Source organism: Chlorocebus sabaeus, chromosome 27 (assembly GCF_047675955.1).
Source record: "Chlorocebus sabaeus isolate Y175 chromosome 27, mChlSab1.0.hap1, whole genome shotgun sequence".
Classification (NCBI taxonomy): Eukaryota; Metazoa; Chordata; class Mammalia; order Primates; family Cercopithecidae; genus Chlorocebus; species Chlorocebus sabaeus.
In genome coordinates, this window is record NC_132930.1 from 47,129,086 (window position 1) to 47,149,524 (window position 20,439).

At 45.3% G+C, this 20,439-nt stretch overlaps 1 protein-coding gene and 1 long non-coding RNA gene across 5 annotated transcripts in view; one reads left to right on the forward strand and one right to left on the reverse strand.

Annotated features, from left to right (window-relative positions):
* FAM193A (family with sequence similarity 193 member A) overlaps positions 1-20,439 on the reverse strand; it is a 198,646-nt gene that overhangs the window by 105,521 nt on the left and 72,686 nt on the right. For 2 of the 4 annotated variants that reach the window (XM_073012569.1, XM_073012567.1), the window contains exons 3-4: positions 4,599-4,732; positions 3,451-3,618 (exon numbers count right to left, since the gene is read on the reverse strand). In XM_073012569.1, coding sequence (XP_072868670.1) covers positions 3,451-3,618; positions 4,599-4,732 — 302 coding nt within the window. Of the gene's footprint in view, positions 1-3,450; positions 3,619-4,598; positions 4,736-20,439 lie in introns of all 4 variants that reach the window. The other 2 variants (XM_073012566.1, XM_073012568.1) reach the window with 1 other exon arrangement.
* LOC103246459 (uncharacterized) lies at positions 8,059-20,142 on the forward strand. Its single transcript, XR_502430.3, has 3 exons — positions 8,059-8,565; positions 9,381-9,534; positions 19,934-20,142. It is a non-coding gene; the product is annotated as an uncharacterized lncRNA (long non-coding RNA).

The following is a 20,439-nucleotide window of genomic DNA, read 5'->3' on the forward strand; positions in this document are numbered from 1 at the left end:
AAAAAAAAAAGGAAATTTGTAGGCTGAAGAGTAGGAAAAAAATAATACATGTCCCATGACTAAGCCACAAATGCAATGAACATTTTCATGAATTTCCCTCCAAACTTTGGGATAATCCATTTTTTTATTGACACAAATATGTGTATGATAATCCACATCTTAAAACTTATTCTACAGTACTGGCATTGCTATGGTTAAATTTAATTGTATTTTAATCCAGGAGCCTCTAGATGGAAACCTAAAACCATTGATGTAATAATAAAAATTCATCCACAACCCATCACCAGGAGAAACCAGTTTGAGTTCATCACTCTAATAAAAATGAGTTGTAAAATGTATTAAACTACAGCTCCTGGATTTTACATAGTAAATCCTTTCACCTTCTACATACCATATTATGTCAAAAGAAAAGAAAGTTGTCACCTGTTCTATTTTTAAATTGCCATACTACCTAGCTAGGTTGTAAAACACAAGTGCCAAGTAAAATCTTGCAATGGAACATGTGAAGCCTTATGGAAAATGTGGATTAAAAACTAGTGTAGATGGATGGGATTCCTATTATGGTTAGGACATTTCAGATAAACATTAATTTTTTTGAGTATAACAATTGTAATTTCAACTACTAGTATAAAAAACTGTCCTCTGAAATAGAATGTATTTCATCTGCTAGAAGAAAGCCACAGAAGAGTCAAATTTTGACAGAGACAACCAAACTCAGAAGCAGACTGGACACCCACGTCACTGTTCTCTAAGCATGTCGGACTTACGTCCCTTTTATTTATTTATTTTATTTTTTGGGGGCCTATTTCTGTATTTTATAAATTTAAGGAAATAACCATGTGATAATTTCGCAAACAGATTTTTTTTAAGTTATATAAAAAGGAGGCAGCGAGGCTGGGCATGGTGGCTCACACCTGTAATCCCAGCACTTTGTGAGGCAAGATCGAGACCATCCTAGCTAACACGGTGAAACCCCATCTCTACTAAAAATACAAAAAATTAGCTGGCGTGGTGGCGGGTGCCTGTAGTCCCAGCTACTCGGGAGGCTGAGGCAGGAGAATGGCGTGAATCCAGGAGGCGGAGTTTGCAGTGAGCCAAGATTGCGCCACTGCACTCCAGCCTGGGTGACAGAGTGAGACCCCGTCTCAAAAAAAAAAGAAAAAAAAAAAGGAGACAGCGATATGCTGAAGATGCTATGGAAGCTCATTCGCTAACTCACACATACATTCAACAGATACTGGCACATCAACCACACACTGGCTGCTACTCTAAGGTACTGAAGTTGCAACGTTAATAATCTGTGAAGTCATAGGTTTGATGTGAAGGTTATACATTTTTTCCTAATACTCACTAGGAAACCTAACTTCCTTTGTTGTTTTTTTGTTTTTGTTTTTGGAGACAGGGTTTTACTCTGTTGCCCAGGCTGGAGTGCAGTGGAGCAATCCTAGCTCACTGCAGCACTGAACTCCTGAGCTTGAGAGCTCCTCCTGCCTCAGCCTCCCAAGCAACTGAGACCACAAGTGTGCTTCATTACACCTGGCTAATTTTTTAATTTTGTGTAGAGACAAGTCACTATGTTGCCCAGGCTAGTCTTGAACTGTTGGGCCCAAGAAATCCTCCCAAAGTGCTGGGATTACAGATGTGAGCCACCATGCTTGGCTGGAAACCTAACTTCTAATAAAAGCACATACCACAGAGAAGGACCTCTTGCAATACCAGTGGCTCGCAGGTCAAACCCTGAACATACTTGGCTGAATTCAATGAGTTAACCTAATCTACGGCTAATCACTATCCTTGCCTCCAGGATAAAATCTACCACACAGCAAACATCAGTTTATAAAACTCCCGGCTGGGCACGGTGGCTCACGCCTGTAATCCCAACACTTTGGGAGACCGAGGCGGGTGGATCACAAGGTCAGGAGTTCAAGGCCAGCCTGGCCAAGATGGTGAAATCCCATCTCTACTAAAAATACAAAAATTAGCTGGGCACAGTGGCAGGCGGCTGTAATCCCAGCTACTCAGGAGGCTGAGGCAGGAGAATCACTTGAACTCAGGCGGCAGAGGTTGCAGTGAGCTGAGATTACAACCACTGCACACCAGCCTGGGTGACAGAGTGAGACTCTGAGGGGAGGGAGGGAAAAAAAAAAAAATCTCTCCCAAATGTGATGCATTCAAAATGTGAGAAAGAAACCCAAATGAGAATCAACCCATGAAATAGCCATCTCAAATCTGTTGCTTTCATTTGAAACATTTCAAAAAACATAAAAGGCCGGGTGCAGTGGCTCACACCTGTAATCCCAGCACTTTGGGAGGCCGAGACGAGAGGATCATGAGGTCAGGAGATCGAGACCATCCTGGCTAACACAGTGAAACCCTGTCTCTACTAAAAATACAAAAAATTAGTCGGGTGCAGTGGCGGGCGCCTGTAGTCCCAGCTACTCGGGAGGCTGAGGCAGAAGAACGGCGTGAACCCGGGAGGTGGAGCTTGCAGTGAGTCAAGATTGCGCCACTGCACTCCAACCTGGGCGACAGAGCAAGACTCCGTCTCAAAAAAAAAATAAAAAAATAAAATAAAAATACGTTACGTCGCTGGGCACAGTGGCTCACGCCTGTAATTCCAGCACTTTGGGAGGTCAAAGCAGGTGGATTACGTTTGAGACCAACCTGACCAACATGGCGAAACCCCGTCTCTATTAAAATACAAAAATGAGCTGGGCACAGTAGTGGGCACCTGTAATCCCAGTTACTTAGGAGGCTGAGACATAAGAATAACTTGAACCTAGGAGGCGGGGGTTGCAGTGAGCTGAGATCACACAATTGCACTCCAGCCTGGGTGACAGAGCAAGAGTCCGTCTCAAAAAAAAAAAAAGTTACATCAAACTATAAGGAAGAATAAAAATTATGGCCACCTCAAATTCTGTGTGGTTACTGAGCATAAGGTATCTGCTGAAGAACAGCTGCGGCATCAAGACAAACAGCCACACAGCCAGGCACGCCTCGGCTGTCTCGGCCTCATGAGCCACAGGCACATACACAAGCTACCCAACCTCACAGAGCCCCATTTTCTCACTTTGTAAATGGGCTAACTCCGCCTTTCTCCTTGGGTTGATAAAGGCAAGAGTGTTTGTAAAAGTACTCTGCATCATCCCTGGCACAGGGGGACTCAGAAAGGCAGGTATTATCATCAGTCTTCACACAAACAAGTGACAGAAACATTTCTTGTGTAATTACACAGGCAATAGCGTTTCATCGGAATCAGAAAAATTCAAGATGTCTGGCCTAGGGGGCTCGCTTTTGCCAGTCCATCTGCTGCAGACTCGACAGGCACCAAAGGCTGAGCAAGCCCAGCTGAGCACTGTAAGGAAAGCCCATCCTGAAAGGAGTGGCTCCAAGCGCAGCGGGCAGGGCAGGGGTTTGCACAAGGCCAAAACAGGAAGGGGTGGTATGTACCGATCCACGAGCTCCTTTACTCCCTCCTTGTCAGGCACCAGAGACTGGTCCTGGTCATCTGCCAGCGGGGTCCCTGCCTGGCGGTAGATGCAGCGCACCGTGTAGCGCACTTCTGACCAGTAGTTCTGCAGCTGCTGAGGTTCCCGGTCTGTCTCTGCCGAAATTTCTCTGTGAGACAACACAGGAAGGTTAGAAACTCACCACAATCTGCTGCCCTTCCTCACCTAGCACATTGTCCTCAGAGGACCTCCCAGACTCTTGTACCTTGCCCAGCTCCCAGGAGCCGGCAATCAGGGTGATGGCATCCCCAGCACAGCTCCCAGGGTGCAGTCTGCGTAAGAGCTTAGCCACTGCACAGATGACAGGAGCATCTGTGGCTACTGTCCATAATAAGGGTACCCACATCCCCACTGCTGATCTGGCCTTCAACTCCAAGGTACCTAATGGGCAGCCTTGCCCCCACCCTTTGGCCCCCACTTGGCTACATGCATTCCCTTCCTGAGCCAGAGCACAGAGCATTTTTAGATCTGCTCCCGGGCTGGGCATGGTGGCTCATGCCTGTAATCCCAGCACTTTGGGAGGTGAAGACGGACTAATTGCTTGAGTCCAGGAGTTTGAGACCAGCCTGGGCAACATGGCAAAGCCCCATCTCTACAAAGTATACAAAAATTAGCTCCACATGGTGGTGTGCACCTGTAGTCCCAGATACCGGGACTGAAGTGGAAGAAGTCACTTGAGCCTGGAAGGCGGAGGTTGTGGTGAGCCGAGATCACGCCACTGCCCTCCAGCCTGGAGGACAGAGCCAGACCCCGTCTCAAAAAAAAAAGATGAGCTCCTGGGCTCTCCCCTCAGCCACTCAGCGGCAGCCAGTCAGGCCCTCCCCCGTCACTCCTCTCATTCACTGAGGCTGCTCTTAGATTCTGATTATCTAAGGACTCCTCCTCTTGTTGTAAGGATGCTTCCTAGTGCCAGTTCTTCAAGAGCGGGAGTTTTTCTTACTCATCTGGTTCTTTCCCACAATAGCGAAGCAACTGCCTTACTCTTGTTGCTGTCTGTCACATTAGCCCAGTTTCTCGGTCCAGCTCCAATATGCAGGTCTGCATGTCACTGTGGACAGGTGTGAGCAACGTGGCACACATGTCACATACCTGCGCTCACTGCAGGCCTCGCACGAGCATGCGGTGTCCGAAGGCAGCGTCTGTGCACCCAGAGCGAGCCTCCCACCACTGCTGGCCTCCGGCTGGGAGCCACCAAGCGAGGAGTGAAGAAGAAAATCTTGGCTCTGCTTTAAAAAGAGAACAGAATAGACCAGTTATGTTAAAATGTTCAAGGCATCAATTTTTTATTAACTGCTCAGGAAAATGCCTTTTAAAAACTGTAAAACGTAGACATTGAAACGAAACTATCTTGGCTGGATGCAGTTGCTCACATTTGTAATCTCAGCACTTTGGGAGTCTGAGGTGGGTGGATCACTGGGCAACATGGTGAAACACCACTGCTACAAGAAATACAAAAACTAGGCTGGGCGTGTCGGAGCCTGCCTGTAGTCCCAGCTACCCAGGAGGCTGAGGTGTGAGGATCATTTGAGCCTGGGAAGTTGAGGCTATAGTGAGCCGTGATCATGCCCCACTGCACTTCTGCCTGGGTGACAGAGACATTGTCACACAGACACATGCACACAAAAAGGAAACAATTCGGCTGGGCATGGTGGTTCACACCTGTAATCCCACCACTTTGGGAAGCCGAGATGGGAGGACCACTTGAAGAGCCCAGACGTTTGAGACCAGCCTGGGTAACATAGCAAGACCTCGTCTCTATTTAAAAATTTTTTAAAGTATAAAAATTAATTGATATTAAATTTAAAAAGAAACAGTTTTACTCCCAGTGTCCTAATCAGCACACATGATGATCACCTCAGTGGGCACCTCTGGAAAGTGACATATGCCCACGGTTGCCTGAGACAGCACTTGGTAGAAACCTAGTGACCTCTCTGAGCCTAGCATCAAGCAGCCGGGGCAGAGGCCTCTCCGTCCTGGGGAATCCCACAGCCTGCACTGCCTGCTCTGACTGAGGAACAAGGAGGCTTCAGAGAACACTTGGCCAGGCACGATGGCTCACGCCTGTAATCCCAGCACTTTGGGAGGCCGAGGCAGGCAGATCACCTGAGGTCAGGAGTTCAAGACCAGCCTGACCCACATGGTGAAACCCATCTCTTCTAAAAATACAAAAACTAGCCAGGCATGGTGGTGCACGCCTGTAATCTCAACTGCTCGGGAGGCTGACGCAGGAGAATCGCTTGAACCTGGGAGGCAGAGGTAGCAGTGAGCCAAGATCGCGCCACTGCAGTCCAGCCTGAAAAACAGAGAGAGACTTTGTTTCAAAAAAAAAAAAAAAAAAAAAGAGAGAGAGAGAGAACACTGGGCAAAGACTTTCCTATGTCCCATGCCCAACAGTAAGCACCAAAAGGATTTCACCAACAACTAGAGAAACACAACATAACCTTAGGTTCCTCCTCCCGCTTAGTCACCCACCCATCCGGCACCGGGGCTCCTTCTAGAACAGGTCCTGAGAAGGACTCTGCTCCTTGGGAAAAGGGGCTCAGGTCTCAGAGCTGAGGGTGCCCACAGGGTGATGCAGGGTGCTAGAAAGGCTTCCCCAGGCTCACGACAGGGGCTGCCAGCTCCATAATCATTGCGTTCCCCTGATCCCCACAGCCTGAGGAAGAGAATCACAGTCACAAGAGAGACTTCCAGAAAGGAATTCACCTAAGTCACGAGTATTGCACTATTCCCACTCTGGTTCCCACAAGGAAAAGTGTGCTCTCCTTACCAACCCCTCCCCCAATCAAGAATGAAGCCACTGAGACAAGCCCTCAGAGAGACAGGTGGTGGCCTATGGCAAGGAGCCTGGGGCTCACCCTGGGCTGGACTTGGCCAGGTCTGTTCAGAGGCCTGCACCACCCCAGTCTACTGCTGAGCCAAGCACAAGGAAACTCCCAAGGGCCTGTGGTGGGTGCTGTGGAGCTGCGACACAAAGACACTGGGGCAGGCCTCGCAGAAAAGACCCTGCAGCGAAAAGCCTGAGCATTGCTAGGTGGGCAGAGGATTAAGACAGCAGGGGACCTAGCTCAGCTGCCACTAGCACACAGAAGGGCAAGAGCTTGTGTCATCCTGAAAGAATCCCACCCCAAACAGGTCCTGCTGGGAAGCTGACCCCAGAATTACACCACGAGGGAGGAGGGGCAGAGTGTGGGATGGCAGTGGTAGGGGGAGGGGGGCAGGCTGGTTGTGCCACACAGAGTCTCAACCAGACAGTCCAGCATGAAGTCCCTACCGAGGTCTCAAAAGTGCCCAAAGGTCTGAGGTTTTGCTCTGTTCTGAATGTTTGTGCTCCCGCCTGCCCTTGTTCATAAGTTGAAATTTTAACCCCTAAGGGAATGTATCAGGAAGTGGGGCCTTTAGGAAGTGATTAGGTCATGAGGATGGCGTCTTCGTGAATGGGATTAACGTCCTTTTATAAAGGAGGCCCCAGAGAGCTGCCACATCCTTCCACCGCATGAGGACAGCGAGAGGGCACCAGCTATGAACCAAAGCTCAGCCCTCCCCAGGCACCAATCGCCAGCACCTTGATCTTAGACCTTCCAGCCTTCCAGACTGTAAGATATAAATGTCCGCTGTTTATAAGCAGCCCAGCCCGTGGTATTTTGTTGTAGCAGCCTGAGCACACTATAGCAGCCTCCCGCAAGAAAGAGCCAGCAACCACTGGGCCACCCATTAGGACCACAGACCTAGTGCTAGTGGGCCAAAAAGAACCCGAGACAACCCAGAAGAGAACAAAGACCCCCAAGTCTCCACTCCAGAGCCCCTTCTCCATCCTGGAGGAACAGGGCAGGCATAAGGAGGCAGGACATACACCACCGCCCTCCACCCGTGGGGACTCCTGCCACCGCTTAACTTGAGGGGAAGAGGCTTTGGATTAATTACATGAGACATACAGTTTTTTTTGTTTTTGCTTTTTTGGTTCTTTTTTGAGACAGGGTCTCGCTCTATCACCCAGGCTGGAGTGCAGTGGTGCAATCTCGGCTCACTGCAACCTCCACCTCCCACGCTCAAGCAATCGTCTCACCTCAGCCTCCTAAGTACCTGGGACCACAGGCGTGCGCCACCACGCCTGGCTAACTTTTTGTATTTTTGGTAGACACAGGGTTTCACTATGTTGATCAGGTTAGTCTCAAACTCCTGAGCTCAAGTGATCCACCTGCCTTCGTTTCCAAAAGTGCTATGATTACAGGCACGAGCCAACACACTCAGCCATATTTAGGTTTTTATGTAGACTGGACCTGAGTACCTGAAAATGAGGCTACTCCCATACCAAAAGTGGCTGGAAGGCCATGGGGTTCTGATTGATGAGGCATGGTAGGACAAGAAGAGGGCAGTGGTAGAGGAGGCTGTTTCCTAAGCAGGTCCGTTCCCTTCAACAAGCAAGGTTCACAGTTTCCTCCATCCCACAGCCATCTAATAGCAAAGTTGTCCACTCCACCTCAATCCTAAATACCTCCACAATCCACCCATTCTTCCTCCGCTGCTTCTAACCCAGTCTAAGCCATCATCACCTACCTCTTGCCTGCACAGCTGCACTGCCTCTCTCTAGTGGCACACCTATTTCCACAGGTACCTGCTAATCATGCATTCTCCAGGCAGCAGCAGAGTGACATCACAGAGCTCCCAACATAAAACCTCTGTTCTCTTTAGAAGCAAACACTGTATCACTCCTCTGTTAACACAGAGGAGCACTGGAACTGCTCCTCTGTTATCACTTAGGAGCAAACACTGTATTTCTTACCACAGCTTTCAAGGCTGCTCAGGTCAAAGTTCTGCTTTTAAGTCACTGCCCTTGCTCCCTTTGCCTCGTACCCTTAGCCCATGAGCCTCTGAATGGCTTCTGGTAGACTGTAGAGTGCTGTCCCATTAGGTAGGCCTCAGCAAAAAGATCACCTACTCAGGGAGGCTGGTTGAGTCAACTGATTTTTTTGCCTCTCAACTCCAAATCTACCCTTTTTCACCACACTTACAACAAAGGAGCTGCACCCTATCAACATTTCTCCTCTGCCAGCAGGTAGGTACAATCTGTGGTCGTGTGGGTGGAAGGTGCTACAGGGACACTGAAGAAGGGGTCTCCCTCCAGGTTCCTGTGCTTTTCTCATCTTGCTCTTACCCCGAAGCAGCTCCTCGTCAGTGGTGTGCAGGGGACTGAGAGGCAAGCACTCTCCAGCACTCAGTCCCAGCCTGCAGGACCTCAGGGAGCCTCTCTGCTACCCAGTGGGGCATAACAATACCCCCTCCATGTCAGGGCCTCTTCCAAGTTTGTTCCTTTCTCGAGTCCCCTCCCTAAGCTCCCGTTAGTGGCTGCCCCCTAGATCTGCCCTGGCCATACTCTTTAGGGTTCACTTCACAGATCTGGGTGGCTGACCTCTTGCTACTTGTTAATTACTTTGAGTTGCACTCTTCTTGCCCAGGCTGGAGTGCAATGCTGTGATCTCAGCTCACTGCAGCCTCCGCCTCCTGGGTTCAAACGATTCTCCTGTCTCAGCCCCAAGTAGCTGGGATTACGGGAGCCCACCACCACACCTGGCTAATTTCTGTATTTTTAGTAGAGACAGGGGTTTCACCACGTTGGCCAGGCTGGTCTCCCAACTCCTGACCTCAGGCGATCCGCCTGCCTCAGCCTCCCAAGGTGCTGATTACAGGCGTGAGCCACTGCACCCCACCACTTGTTAATTATCTTTATGTTAAACACGTGCTTGTTCTGATTATGGGTGCAGTGCCCATCTCCTGAGCTCTGGCTTCCCCATCAACCTAAACATCCCAGTTAATCCCTATTAAACTGCTATCTGAAATCCTGGTGTTCTACTCGCATTCTTGTTTTTTTAGCTGTCTTCAACACTGGAAAATCAGTTCATGAGAGCCACAACCTATCTACTCGCTCACTATGGTACATCAGCACCTATGATGATGGCTGGAACGCAGTACACTCAGAACAACAATCAAGAACTTGAAAGTAACATTTCCTGGAGACGAGATGAAGGTAAGTCTTAAAATAGGGTACGTGATGACTACATATTAAATCCTTAAATGTGTCCCATTATAGCACTCACAATATACAGATTTAACCTCAGTCATGTTTCACCCAAGTCTAACACAATTTAAAAGAAAAATAACAAAATCCAGCTATTGACAATGTAAAATTCACAATGTCCACCATCCAGTAACAAAATCAAAAGCAGGACAATGACTCTTAAGAAGGAGGAAAAGCCAATCTGTAGAAACAGGTCCCCCAGGCCAGGTGTGGTGGCTCACGCTTGTAAATCCAGCACTTTCAGAGGATGAGGCGAGTGGATCACTTGAGGTCAGGAGTTCGAGACCAGCCTGACCAAGATGGCAAAATCCCGTCTCTACTAAAAATACAAAATGTAGCCAGGCATGGAGGCACAAGCCTGCAATCCCAGCCATTCAAGAGGCTAAGGCAGGAGAATTGTTTGAACTGAGGAAGGGGGGTTGCAGTGAGACTAGATCGTGCCATTGCTAGATCGTGCCACTGCACTCCAGCCTAGGTGACAGAGAGAGACACTATCTCAAAAAAGAAAGAAAGAGAGAGAGAGAGAAAGAGAGGGAGGGAAGGAGGGAGGGAGGGAGATAAATTCCCCAGGCCAGGTGTGGTGGCTCACACCTGTAATCCCAGCACTTTGGGAGGCAGAGGCAGGCAGATCACCTGAGGTCAGGAGTTTGAGAGCAGCCTGGCCAACATGATGAAACCCCATCTCTACTAAAAATACAAAAATTAGCTGGGCGTGGTAGCACGTGCCTGTAATCCCAGCTACTCAGAAGGCTGAAGCAGGAGAATCATTTGAACCCAGGAGGCAGAGGTTGCAGTGAGCCGAAATCGTACCACTGCACTCCAGCCTGGGTGACAGAGCGAGGACTCCATCTCGAAAAAATAAAAAAGAAACAGATCTCCCAAAAAACAGAGATGATACAACTAACAATCAAGAATCTAAAATTGGCAATTATAAAGAAACTCCACATGTTCAAGGAACAAAGGAAAAATAAACATGATGGGAAGAGAAACTGAAGATGACAATAAATAAATCAAATGAAACTTCCAGAGCTGATAAATAAGATATAAAAGAAAAAAATACACTAAACAGACTTGGCAGATTAAGCAGATCAGAATACCAATAAACCTGAACACAGGCAATAAAAATAATCCAGGCCAGGCACAGTGTCTCACGCCTATAATCCCAGCACTTTGGGAGGCCAAGGTGGGTGGATCACCTGAGGTCAGGAGTTGGAGACTAGTCTGACCAACATGGTGAAACCCCACCTCTACTAAAAAATACAAAAATTGGCCAGGCGCGGTAGCTCACACCTGTAATCCCAGCACTTTGGGAGGACGACCGTGGGCGGACTACCTGAGGTCAGGAGTTCGATGGAGAAACTCTGTCCCTACTAAAAATACAAAATTAGCTGGGCATGGTGGTGCATGCCTGTAATCCCAGCTACTCAGGAGGCTGACGCAGGAGAATCACTTGAACCTGGGAGGCAGAGGTTGCAGTGAGCCGAGATCACACCATTGCACTCCAGCCTGGGCAACAAGAGCGAAACTTCATCTCAGGAAAAAAAAAAAAATAGCTGGGCATGGTGGCAGGCACCTGTAATCACAGCTACTTGGGAGGCTGAGGCAGGAGAATCACTTGAACCCAGGAGGCGGAGGTTGTAGTGAGCCGAGATCGTACCATTGCACTCCAGCCTGGGCAAAAGAGCAAGACTCTGTCTCGAAATAAATAAATTAATTAATTAAATAATCCAAAATGAAGCACAGAAAAGACCGAAAAAATTGACAAAGCATTTGTAGGACAAACTCAAGATGTCTAACATCCCAGAAAAAAAGAGGATTATGTGAAGAAATACTTGAAATATTTCTAAATTTGATGAAACTATAAACTCACACACATAGGCCCACACTCACTACAAGTTCAATTAACCCAAAGCACACTAAACACAAAGCAAAGCACAGAGGCCCGTCACTGTCAAATTGCTGAAAACCAGTGACAAAGCGCCAATCTCAGAAGCAGAGGAAAATGAGTCACCACCCTACACATGCAGGAGCAAAGATAAGGATGACAACATGTTTCTCCTCACAAACTGGGGAGGCCAGGAAAGAAATGACCAACAACCTCAAATTCCAAACAGAAATATCTTTTTAAAACAAAGGCAAAATAAAAGCTTTCAAACAGAAGCTTCCTTGGCCTACAGGAAATGTTAAAGGCAGTTCTTGAGATAGAGAAAAAATAATACCAAATGAAAAGTGAATCTACACAAAGGAATGGAGAGCACCACACATGATAAAGATGTGGGTCAAGAACTTATTTATAAGGTCTTTTAAAAAAGATAATTAGCTATTTAAAGCAAGCGAAAAAAAAAAAAAAAAACCCACCACAATGTATGCTGAGGCGTATAAATACATGTAAGAAAAATACACAACATTAGCACCAGAAATGGTGGTGCTCCAAATGTACTACTGTGAGGTACTTACACTATATGAGAAGTGGTATACTATTCTTTGAGAGTAGAGGCTGAAAAGTGGAAGCTATAGCTAAAAAATTATAAAACTAAGAAAAAGAAATACAGGTAGTAAGGTCAACAGGAGACAAAATGAAAGAATTTAAAATATTCATAGCTGGACGCGGTGGCTCACACCTGTCATGCCAGCACTTTGGGAGGGTGAGGCAGGTGGATCACTAGGTCAGGAGATCGAGATTAGCCTGGCCAAGAAGTGAAACCCCGCCTCTACTAAAAATAAAAAAATTTGCCAGATGCAGTGGTAGGTGCCTGTAATCCCAGCTACGTGGGAGGTTGAGGCAGGAGAATCACTTGAACCCGGGAGGCAGAGGCTGCAGTGAACTGAGATGGCGCTACTGCACTCCAGCCTGGGCGCAGAGTGAGACTCTGTCTCAAAATAATAATAATAATAATAATAATAAAAATAAAATAAAATAAAAACATACTTCTGACCAACACATGGATAAAAAAATATTCATTTAAAAAAAAAATTTTTTTGGAGATGGAGTCTCGCTCTGTCACCCCGAGTCCAGTGGTGCATCTCAGCTCACTGCAACCTCCGCCTCCTGGGTTCAAGCAATTCTCCTGCCTCAGCCTCCTGAGTAGCTGGGATTACAGGCACATGCCACCACACCCAGCTAATGTTTGCATTTTAGTAGAGATGGGGTTTCTTCGTGTTGCTCAGGCTGGTCTCAAACTCCTGAGCTTGGGTAATCCGCCCACCTCAGCCTCCCTAAGTGCTAGGGTTACAGGCGAGAGCCACCACGCCCAGCCACTTAAAATATTCAATTCATTGGACGGGCATGGTGGCTCACACCTGTAATCCCAGCACTTTGGGAGGCTGAGGAGGGCAGATCATGAGGTCAGGAGATCGAGATCATCCTGGCTAACACAATGAAACTCCATTTCTACTAAAAATACAAAAACAAAATTAGCCAGGCATGGTGCGGGCGCCTATAGTCCCAGCTACTCGGGAGGCTGAGGTGGGAGAATGGCATGAACCTGGGAGATGGAGCTTGCAGTGAGCAGAGATCACGCGCCACTGCACTCCAGCCTGGATGACAGAGTGAGACCCCGTTTCAAAAAAAATTCAATTCATTTAAAAGAGTAACAAATAACAGATGGGAAAAATAGGAGAAAAAATGCAAGATGGTATGTTTAAACCCAAACAGATCAATAATTACATTAAAGGGAAAGAGTGTAAATACTACAATGATTAGCAGAGAAGGTCAGACTGGTCTTTAAAAAAGTAAGAGCTCCTAAGCTACAAGAGATGATAAAGAGGTTAAAAAGAAAGGTTGGGAAGCCATATTCCTTGTACACACTAATCAAAAAAGGCTAGGTGGCTCTCAGTGTAAGACAAAATTTGCTTCACAACAAGGAGTTCAGTAACAACAAAGAGGGAGATGATGATGCTGATGATGACGACGGTGGCATTAATTCAACAATTAGAAATAACAGTGCTAAATGGTAAATACTTTAACAACAGAGCTCAAAATACATAAAGTAGAAATTGAAAGAAATATACCAATCCATAGTTACATTTAGAAGTTTCGGCTGGGCGTGGTGGCTCACGCCTTAACCCAAGCACTTTGGGAGGCTGAAGCGGGCAGACTGCCCAAGCTCAGGAGTTCAAGACCAGCCTGGGCAACACCATCTCTACTAAAATACAAACATTAGCAGGGCATGGTGGCGTGCACGTGTAATCCCAGCTACTCAGAAGGCTGAGGCAGGAGAATCGCTTGAACCCGGGAGGCAGAGGTTGCAGTGAACTGAGATCGTGCCACTGCACTCCAGCCTGGGCGTAGAGTGAGACTCTGTCTAAAAAAATAAAATAGGCCAAGCACGGTGGCTTGCACCTGTAATCCCAGCACTTTGGGAGGCCGAGGCAGGCAGATCACGAGGTCAGGAGATCAAGACCATCCTGGCCAACATGGTGAAACCCCATCACTACAAAAAATACAAAAATTAGCTGGGCATGGTGGTGCATGCCTGTAGTACCAGCTACTTGGGAGACTGAAGCAGGAGAATTGCTTGAACCCGGGAGGCAGAGGTTGCAGCGAGCCGACATTGCGCCACTGCACTCCAGCCCGGTGACAGAGAGGGGCTCTGTCTCAAAAAAATAATAAAAAATAAAATAAAAACATACTTCTGAACAAAACATGGGCCAATGAACAAATCATAAAGGCAATTATAAAATATTTTGAGTAGAATGAAAACCATTACGTATCAGAATTTGTGGGATGCAGCTAAAGGAATGCTTAGACAGAAATTTACAGATCCTGTGTGATTGGTGCAAATTTTAAAAGAAATGTATAGAATTAAACACATTAGAAAAGAAGAAAGGTCTCAGATAAAATGATGTAAACTTCCACCTTAAGAAACCAAAACAGGCTGTTACAAATGCAGTGCTGTTGATAACTAACTGTTCACAACCACTACAGATTTCTTTGTTCCTTCTTGACTCCCACTGCTTCGTCTGACTGCTCTTAAAAATAAATAAATAAATAAATAAATAAATAAATAATAAGTAGAGGAATGAAATTAATAAAGAGCAAAATTAACAAAAAAGAAAACGGAGAAGGAATTAAAACAAAACGTGGTTCTTTGAAAAGATCAGTTAAATTATCTAGCCAGTCTTAGGGGGAAAAAAGAGAAAACTCAAAAAACTGGTATCAGGAATAAAAAGAAGAGGGAAGCAATCACTACAGATTCTATGAAAATTAAGAAGATAATAAATATTCTGAACAACTTTATGTCAAAACGTTTAATATAAAATGGGCAAATTTCCTTAAAGACAAAAACTAGCACAGTTCACTAACAAAGAAACAGATAACCTCTATCAAATGAATTGAACTTGTAGTTCAAAATCTTCCCAATAAAGCAACTTCAGACCAAGATAGCTTTACTGGTGAATCCTCCCAAACACTTAAGGTAGAAATAATGCTAATTTTACACAAACTTTTCCTTTCCGGAGAATCAAAGAAAATACATCCTAGCTCATTTTATAAACGAAGTATTAGCTTAACATCAAAACCACACACAGACATGAGACAAGAAATTTACAGACTAACATCCTTCATGAACATAGACACAATAATCCTTAACAAAACATTAGTAAATCCAATCCAGCAACCTAGCAAAAAGATAATACATCACCATCAAATGTGGGTTATCCCAGGAATGCGAGGTTTTCCAACATTTTGAAAATCACCATAATTTATTTCATTAACTAAAAAAGAAAACTCTGTTATCATCTCAACAGATGTAGAGAGTATGACAAAAGTCAGTATCTATTCATAATGATAATTCTTAGCAAACTAAAAATGTAAGTAAATTTCCTCAATCTGATCTATACTACATAATAAAAGAACAAATGCTTTCCCCTAAGATCATGAGGAAGAGAAGGATGCCTACTCACACCACTCCTATTCAATCTCACATTGGAAGACCTAGTCAGTGGAATTGGGCAAGAAAAAATGAAGATACACAGATTGCAAAGGAAGAAACACATTATGTGTAGACGACATGATCATCTACACAGAAAATTTTAAGGAAGGCCGGGCGCAGTGGCTCAGGCCTGTAATCCCAGCACTTTGGGAGGCCAACGCGTGTGGATCACGAGGCCAGGAGTTCAAGACCAGCCTGTCAACATGGTGAAACTCCATCTCTACTAAAAATACAAAAATTAGCTGGGCACAGTGGTGTGCACCTGTAATCCCACTACTTAGGGGGCTGAGAGGCAAGAGAATTGTTTGAACTGGGACCCAAGAGGCAGAGGTTGCAGTGAGCCGAGATCATGCCACTACACTCCAGCCTGGGCTATAAAGCGAGACTCTGTTTCAAAAGAAAGAAAAAAAAAAAAAAAAAAAAAAGGCCAGGCATGGTGGCTCACACCTATAATCCCAGCACTCTGGGAGGTCAAGGAGGGAGGATCACCTGAGGTTGGGAGTTCGAGACCAGCCTGACCAAAATGGAGAAACCCTGTCTCTACTAAAAATAGCTGAGCATGGTGGCACATGACTGTAATCCCAGCTACTTGGGAGGCTGAGGCAGGAGAATCGCTTGAACCCAGGAGGTGGAGGTTGTGGTGGGCCGAGATGGCGCCATTGCACTCCAGCCTGGGCAACAAGAGCAAAACTCTGTCAAAAAAAGAAAAAGAGGAAGAAAGAAAAGAAAGAAAGAAAATCCTAAGGAATCTACCAAAAGGCCCACAGAACTAATAAATGAGTTTTCACAGTATATATGGCCAATATCCCTCCCCCTCAAAAAACAAAAACAAAAAAAAAAAAAACAACTGAATTTCTATGTACTAGCAATAAACAAATATTGAAACTTTTTAGAGTACATTTAAAATAGCAAGAAAATATAAAATACTTTGGGAAAATGTATTTATTTTTTGTAAAGCCAGGATCTCACTATGTTGCCCAGACTGGTTTTAAACTCCTGGCCTCAAGCGATCCACCTGTGTAGGACTCCCAAAGTGCTGGATTACAGATATGAGCCACCGTGCCTGTCCGGAAAATTTTTAATATACTGATGTGCAAAGACTACATACATATATTGAAGACTACAAAACAATGCTGAAAATAAACTTAAATGACTTAAATAAATGAAGAGTTTTACCATGTTCTTAGACTTGAAGACTCAATATTGTTAAGGTGTCAATTCTCCCCCAAATTGATCTACAGTTGCCAATTAAAATCCCAACAGGCTCTTCTGTAGAACCTGACAAGTTGGCTCTAAAGTTTACATAGCAATGCAAAGGATCTAATATATCGAAACCACTTTTGAAAAAGAAGAAAGTTGGCAGACATCTACGTAATTTCATGACTTACTATAAATAGCTTCAAGAATCAGGATAGTATGGTACTGGCAAAGGAACAGGTATATATGTAAAGTGGAACATAGCATCCAATAATAATTCCATACATACAGGACCAACTGAGTTTTGACAAAGGTCCCAAAGTAATTCGATGAGATAAAATTGTCTTTTCAATAAATCATTCTGAACAACTGGATATCAATATGCAAAAAAAAGATGACTCTTAACCCTTACAACAGATAAAAGCTTCATTCAAGGTGGCTGGCTCACAGACCTAAATGTGTATGCTAAAACTATTAAGACCGAAAAAAACAAACAGCAAAAAAACCTTTTTTTTTTTTTGAGATGGAGTCTTGCTCTGTCACCCAGGCTGGAGTGCAGTGGTGCAATCTCGGCTCACTGCAACTTCCACCTCCTGGGTTCAAGTGATTCTCCTGCTTCAGCCTCCCAAGTAGCTAGGATTACAGGTGTGTGCCACCATCCTCAGCTAATTTTTGTAGTTTTAGTAGAGACGGGGTTTCTCCATGTTGGTCAGACTGGTCTTGTGATCTGCCTCCCAAAGTGCTAGGATTACAGGCATAAGCCACCGCGCCTGGCCAGGGCAAAAAAATCTTTATAACCTTGAGCAGCAAAGATTTCTTACACTGAACACAAAAGCACAAAATCATTTAAAAACACAAATTGGATCTGATCAAAATATAAAACTTTTGCTCTTCAGAGGACAGTGCTGTATAATGAAAATGCCAGTCACACACTGAGAGAAAATGTTTGTGAAGACTGTCTAATAAAGGGCTTACATTGAGATTATATAAAAATATCTCACAGCTCATTAAGACAACTCAATAAAAATGAGCAGAAGATCTGAACAGCCACTTTACCAAAGAGATACAAATGGAAAATAGGTACATGAAAAGATGCTCAACAAGTCGTTAAGAAAACGCAGATTAAAATCATAATGAAGGATAACACTACAAACCACTAGAATGGCTATAAGTAAAGACTGCCAATATCAAGCACTTGGCAAGTATGAAGATCAGCTGGAACTCTCATACGTGATTCTCCTGCCTCAGCCTCCTGAGTAGCTGGAATTACAGGTACCCGCCACCACGCCCAGCTAATTTTTGTATTTTTGGTAGAGATGGGGTTTCATCATGTTGGCCAGGATGGTCCCAATCTCCTGACTTCAGGTGATCCACCTGCCTCGGCCTCCCAAAGTGCTGGGATTACAGGTGTGAGCCACTGCACCCGGCCAGCAAACTCTTTTTTTTTTTTTTTTGAGAAGGAGTCTCGCTCTGTCGCCTGGCTGGAGTGCTGTGGCGTCATCTCAGCTCACTGAAACCCCCGCCTCCCAAGTTAGAGGGATTCTCCTGCCTCAGCCTCCTGAAGTAGCTGGGACTACAAGGTGCACGCCACCACACCCAGCTAATTTTTTATATTTTTGTTAGAGACGGGGTTTCTCTGTGTTAGCCAGGATGGTCTCGATCTCCTGACCTCATGATCCGCCCACCTCGGCCTCCCAAAGTGCTGGATTACAGGTGTGAGCCACCACACCCGTAGGCCAGCAAACTTAAACAGCTGGTTCAAGTTGGGACTATATGCCTTGATTAATTTATGGGCAAAATAATAACTACTAGAGAATCTGGTTCCTTAGTGTAAAATGCAATTTACGTTTTAATAATATGATATATGAGAATAAAGACAACAATTGCTAATGCCCATAATCAAAATGGAGTCTAAAACAGCCTTGAAAACAGAAAAATAGAAACGTAAGACTACTTGCCGAGTAGTCTTCTTTATGACAGGATGCTTGAGTTCAGGGCCCTTTAAAGAAAAAATAATTACCCCAAAGTGCCATCCCCTTACCACATCTCCCACCAGACTAAAATTATTTTTGTTACTTAAACATATGCAAATGTTAAAATGCAACATAACATGTCTTTTAGCTTTTATATAACTATAAAAACTCAAGGTGGTTTAAAGTGAAATATTTTTAAAACGGTGAAATTCAGTCAGATGCGGTGGCTCATGCCTGTAATCCCAGCACTTTGGGAGGCCAAGACGGGTGGATCACGAGGTCAGGAGATCGAGACCATCCTAACACGGTGAAACCCCATTTCTACTAAAAATACAAACAATTAGCCGGGCGTGGTGGTGGCGCCTGTATTCCCAGCTACTCGGGAGGCTGAGGCAGGAGAATGGCGTGAACCCGGGAGGCGGAGCTTGTAGTGAGTCGAGATGGCGCCACTGCACTCCAGCCTGGGCAACAAAGCGAGACTCCATCTCAAAAAAAAAAAAAAAAAAAAAGATGAAATTCGAATTAACAACTGTATTTTAAAGAGACAGATGAATGATTAGCTGAAACCAAATTGCTAAGTTCAACACAGGCTTGGTCCTGACTATTATGGAGCAAGATTTTTTTAGTTAGGCCTGTCCCCTTGCAGGACTATGCAAAAATGTCTCAACCATCCCATCTCTCTTCCCTGTCTGAATTTCTCCTTCAGGGGGCTACTTCTGGGCCCGAGATCTCTCTCCTCAAAGCCCGTGGCAGACAGTGTACCGGGGCACACCAGGACATAGGACTCTGGTGGCAAAGCCCATGGGCATACTGCTGACCTGCCCACGATCTAAACATGCTTCCCACTACCCCTGGTTCATGATCATATTTGGCTGCGTTCAGTGGCTCACTCCTGTAATCCCGGCACTTTGGGAGGCTGCGGCAGGCAGATCATCTGAGGTCTAGCCAGGGCAACAGAGGGAGACTGATCAAGCCCAGGAGTTTGAGATCAGCCTGAACAACATGGCAAAATCCCATCTATACTATAAATACAAAAATTAGCCAGGTATGGTGGTGCGCACCTGTAGTCTCAGCTACTCAGGAGACTGAGGCAGAAGGACTGCTTGAACACGGGAGGTGAAGGCTGCAGAGAATCGGGATTGCACCACCGCACTCCATACTGGGCGAGAGCTACTGTCTCGAAAACAGAAAAGAAAAATGAAGTCCCCTTGATATTTAAAAAAATATATTTTTTTAAATTTTCAGGTTAAGATCAATCTACAAGGAGATACAGTAGATCGTAGAAGCACTAATCTGGGAGTAAATCAAGCTGGCTACACCTTACACGCTGCAATTTATGCTGCACGCCCGGATGTGAAGTGCATTGTGCACATTCAGACCCCAGCAGGGGCTGTGGGGAGTGGCTGCCCTGGTAGCATCTCAAAGTAAAAAAAAAAAAAAAAAAAAAAAAAGAATCTGTGTTCATAAAGCGACACCATCACACAGTGAAAGATAGACCAAAAAAACAGGCAATATCTGCAACACATATAACCAATAAAGAGCTACTACTGAGTGTATATAAAGAAATCCCACAAGTCAATAAGAAAAAGACAACCCAACAGAGATGTGGTTCTCAGAGTATGGTCTGAGGACCCCATTCAGATGGTCCAGCACAGCCTAGAGCCGCAGCAAGGTTAAGGCCATGCTGTAAGCCTAGTCACCAACCTGAACATATCATTGATAATTAAGTTCTCTGATAAATTTCAGTGTTA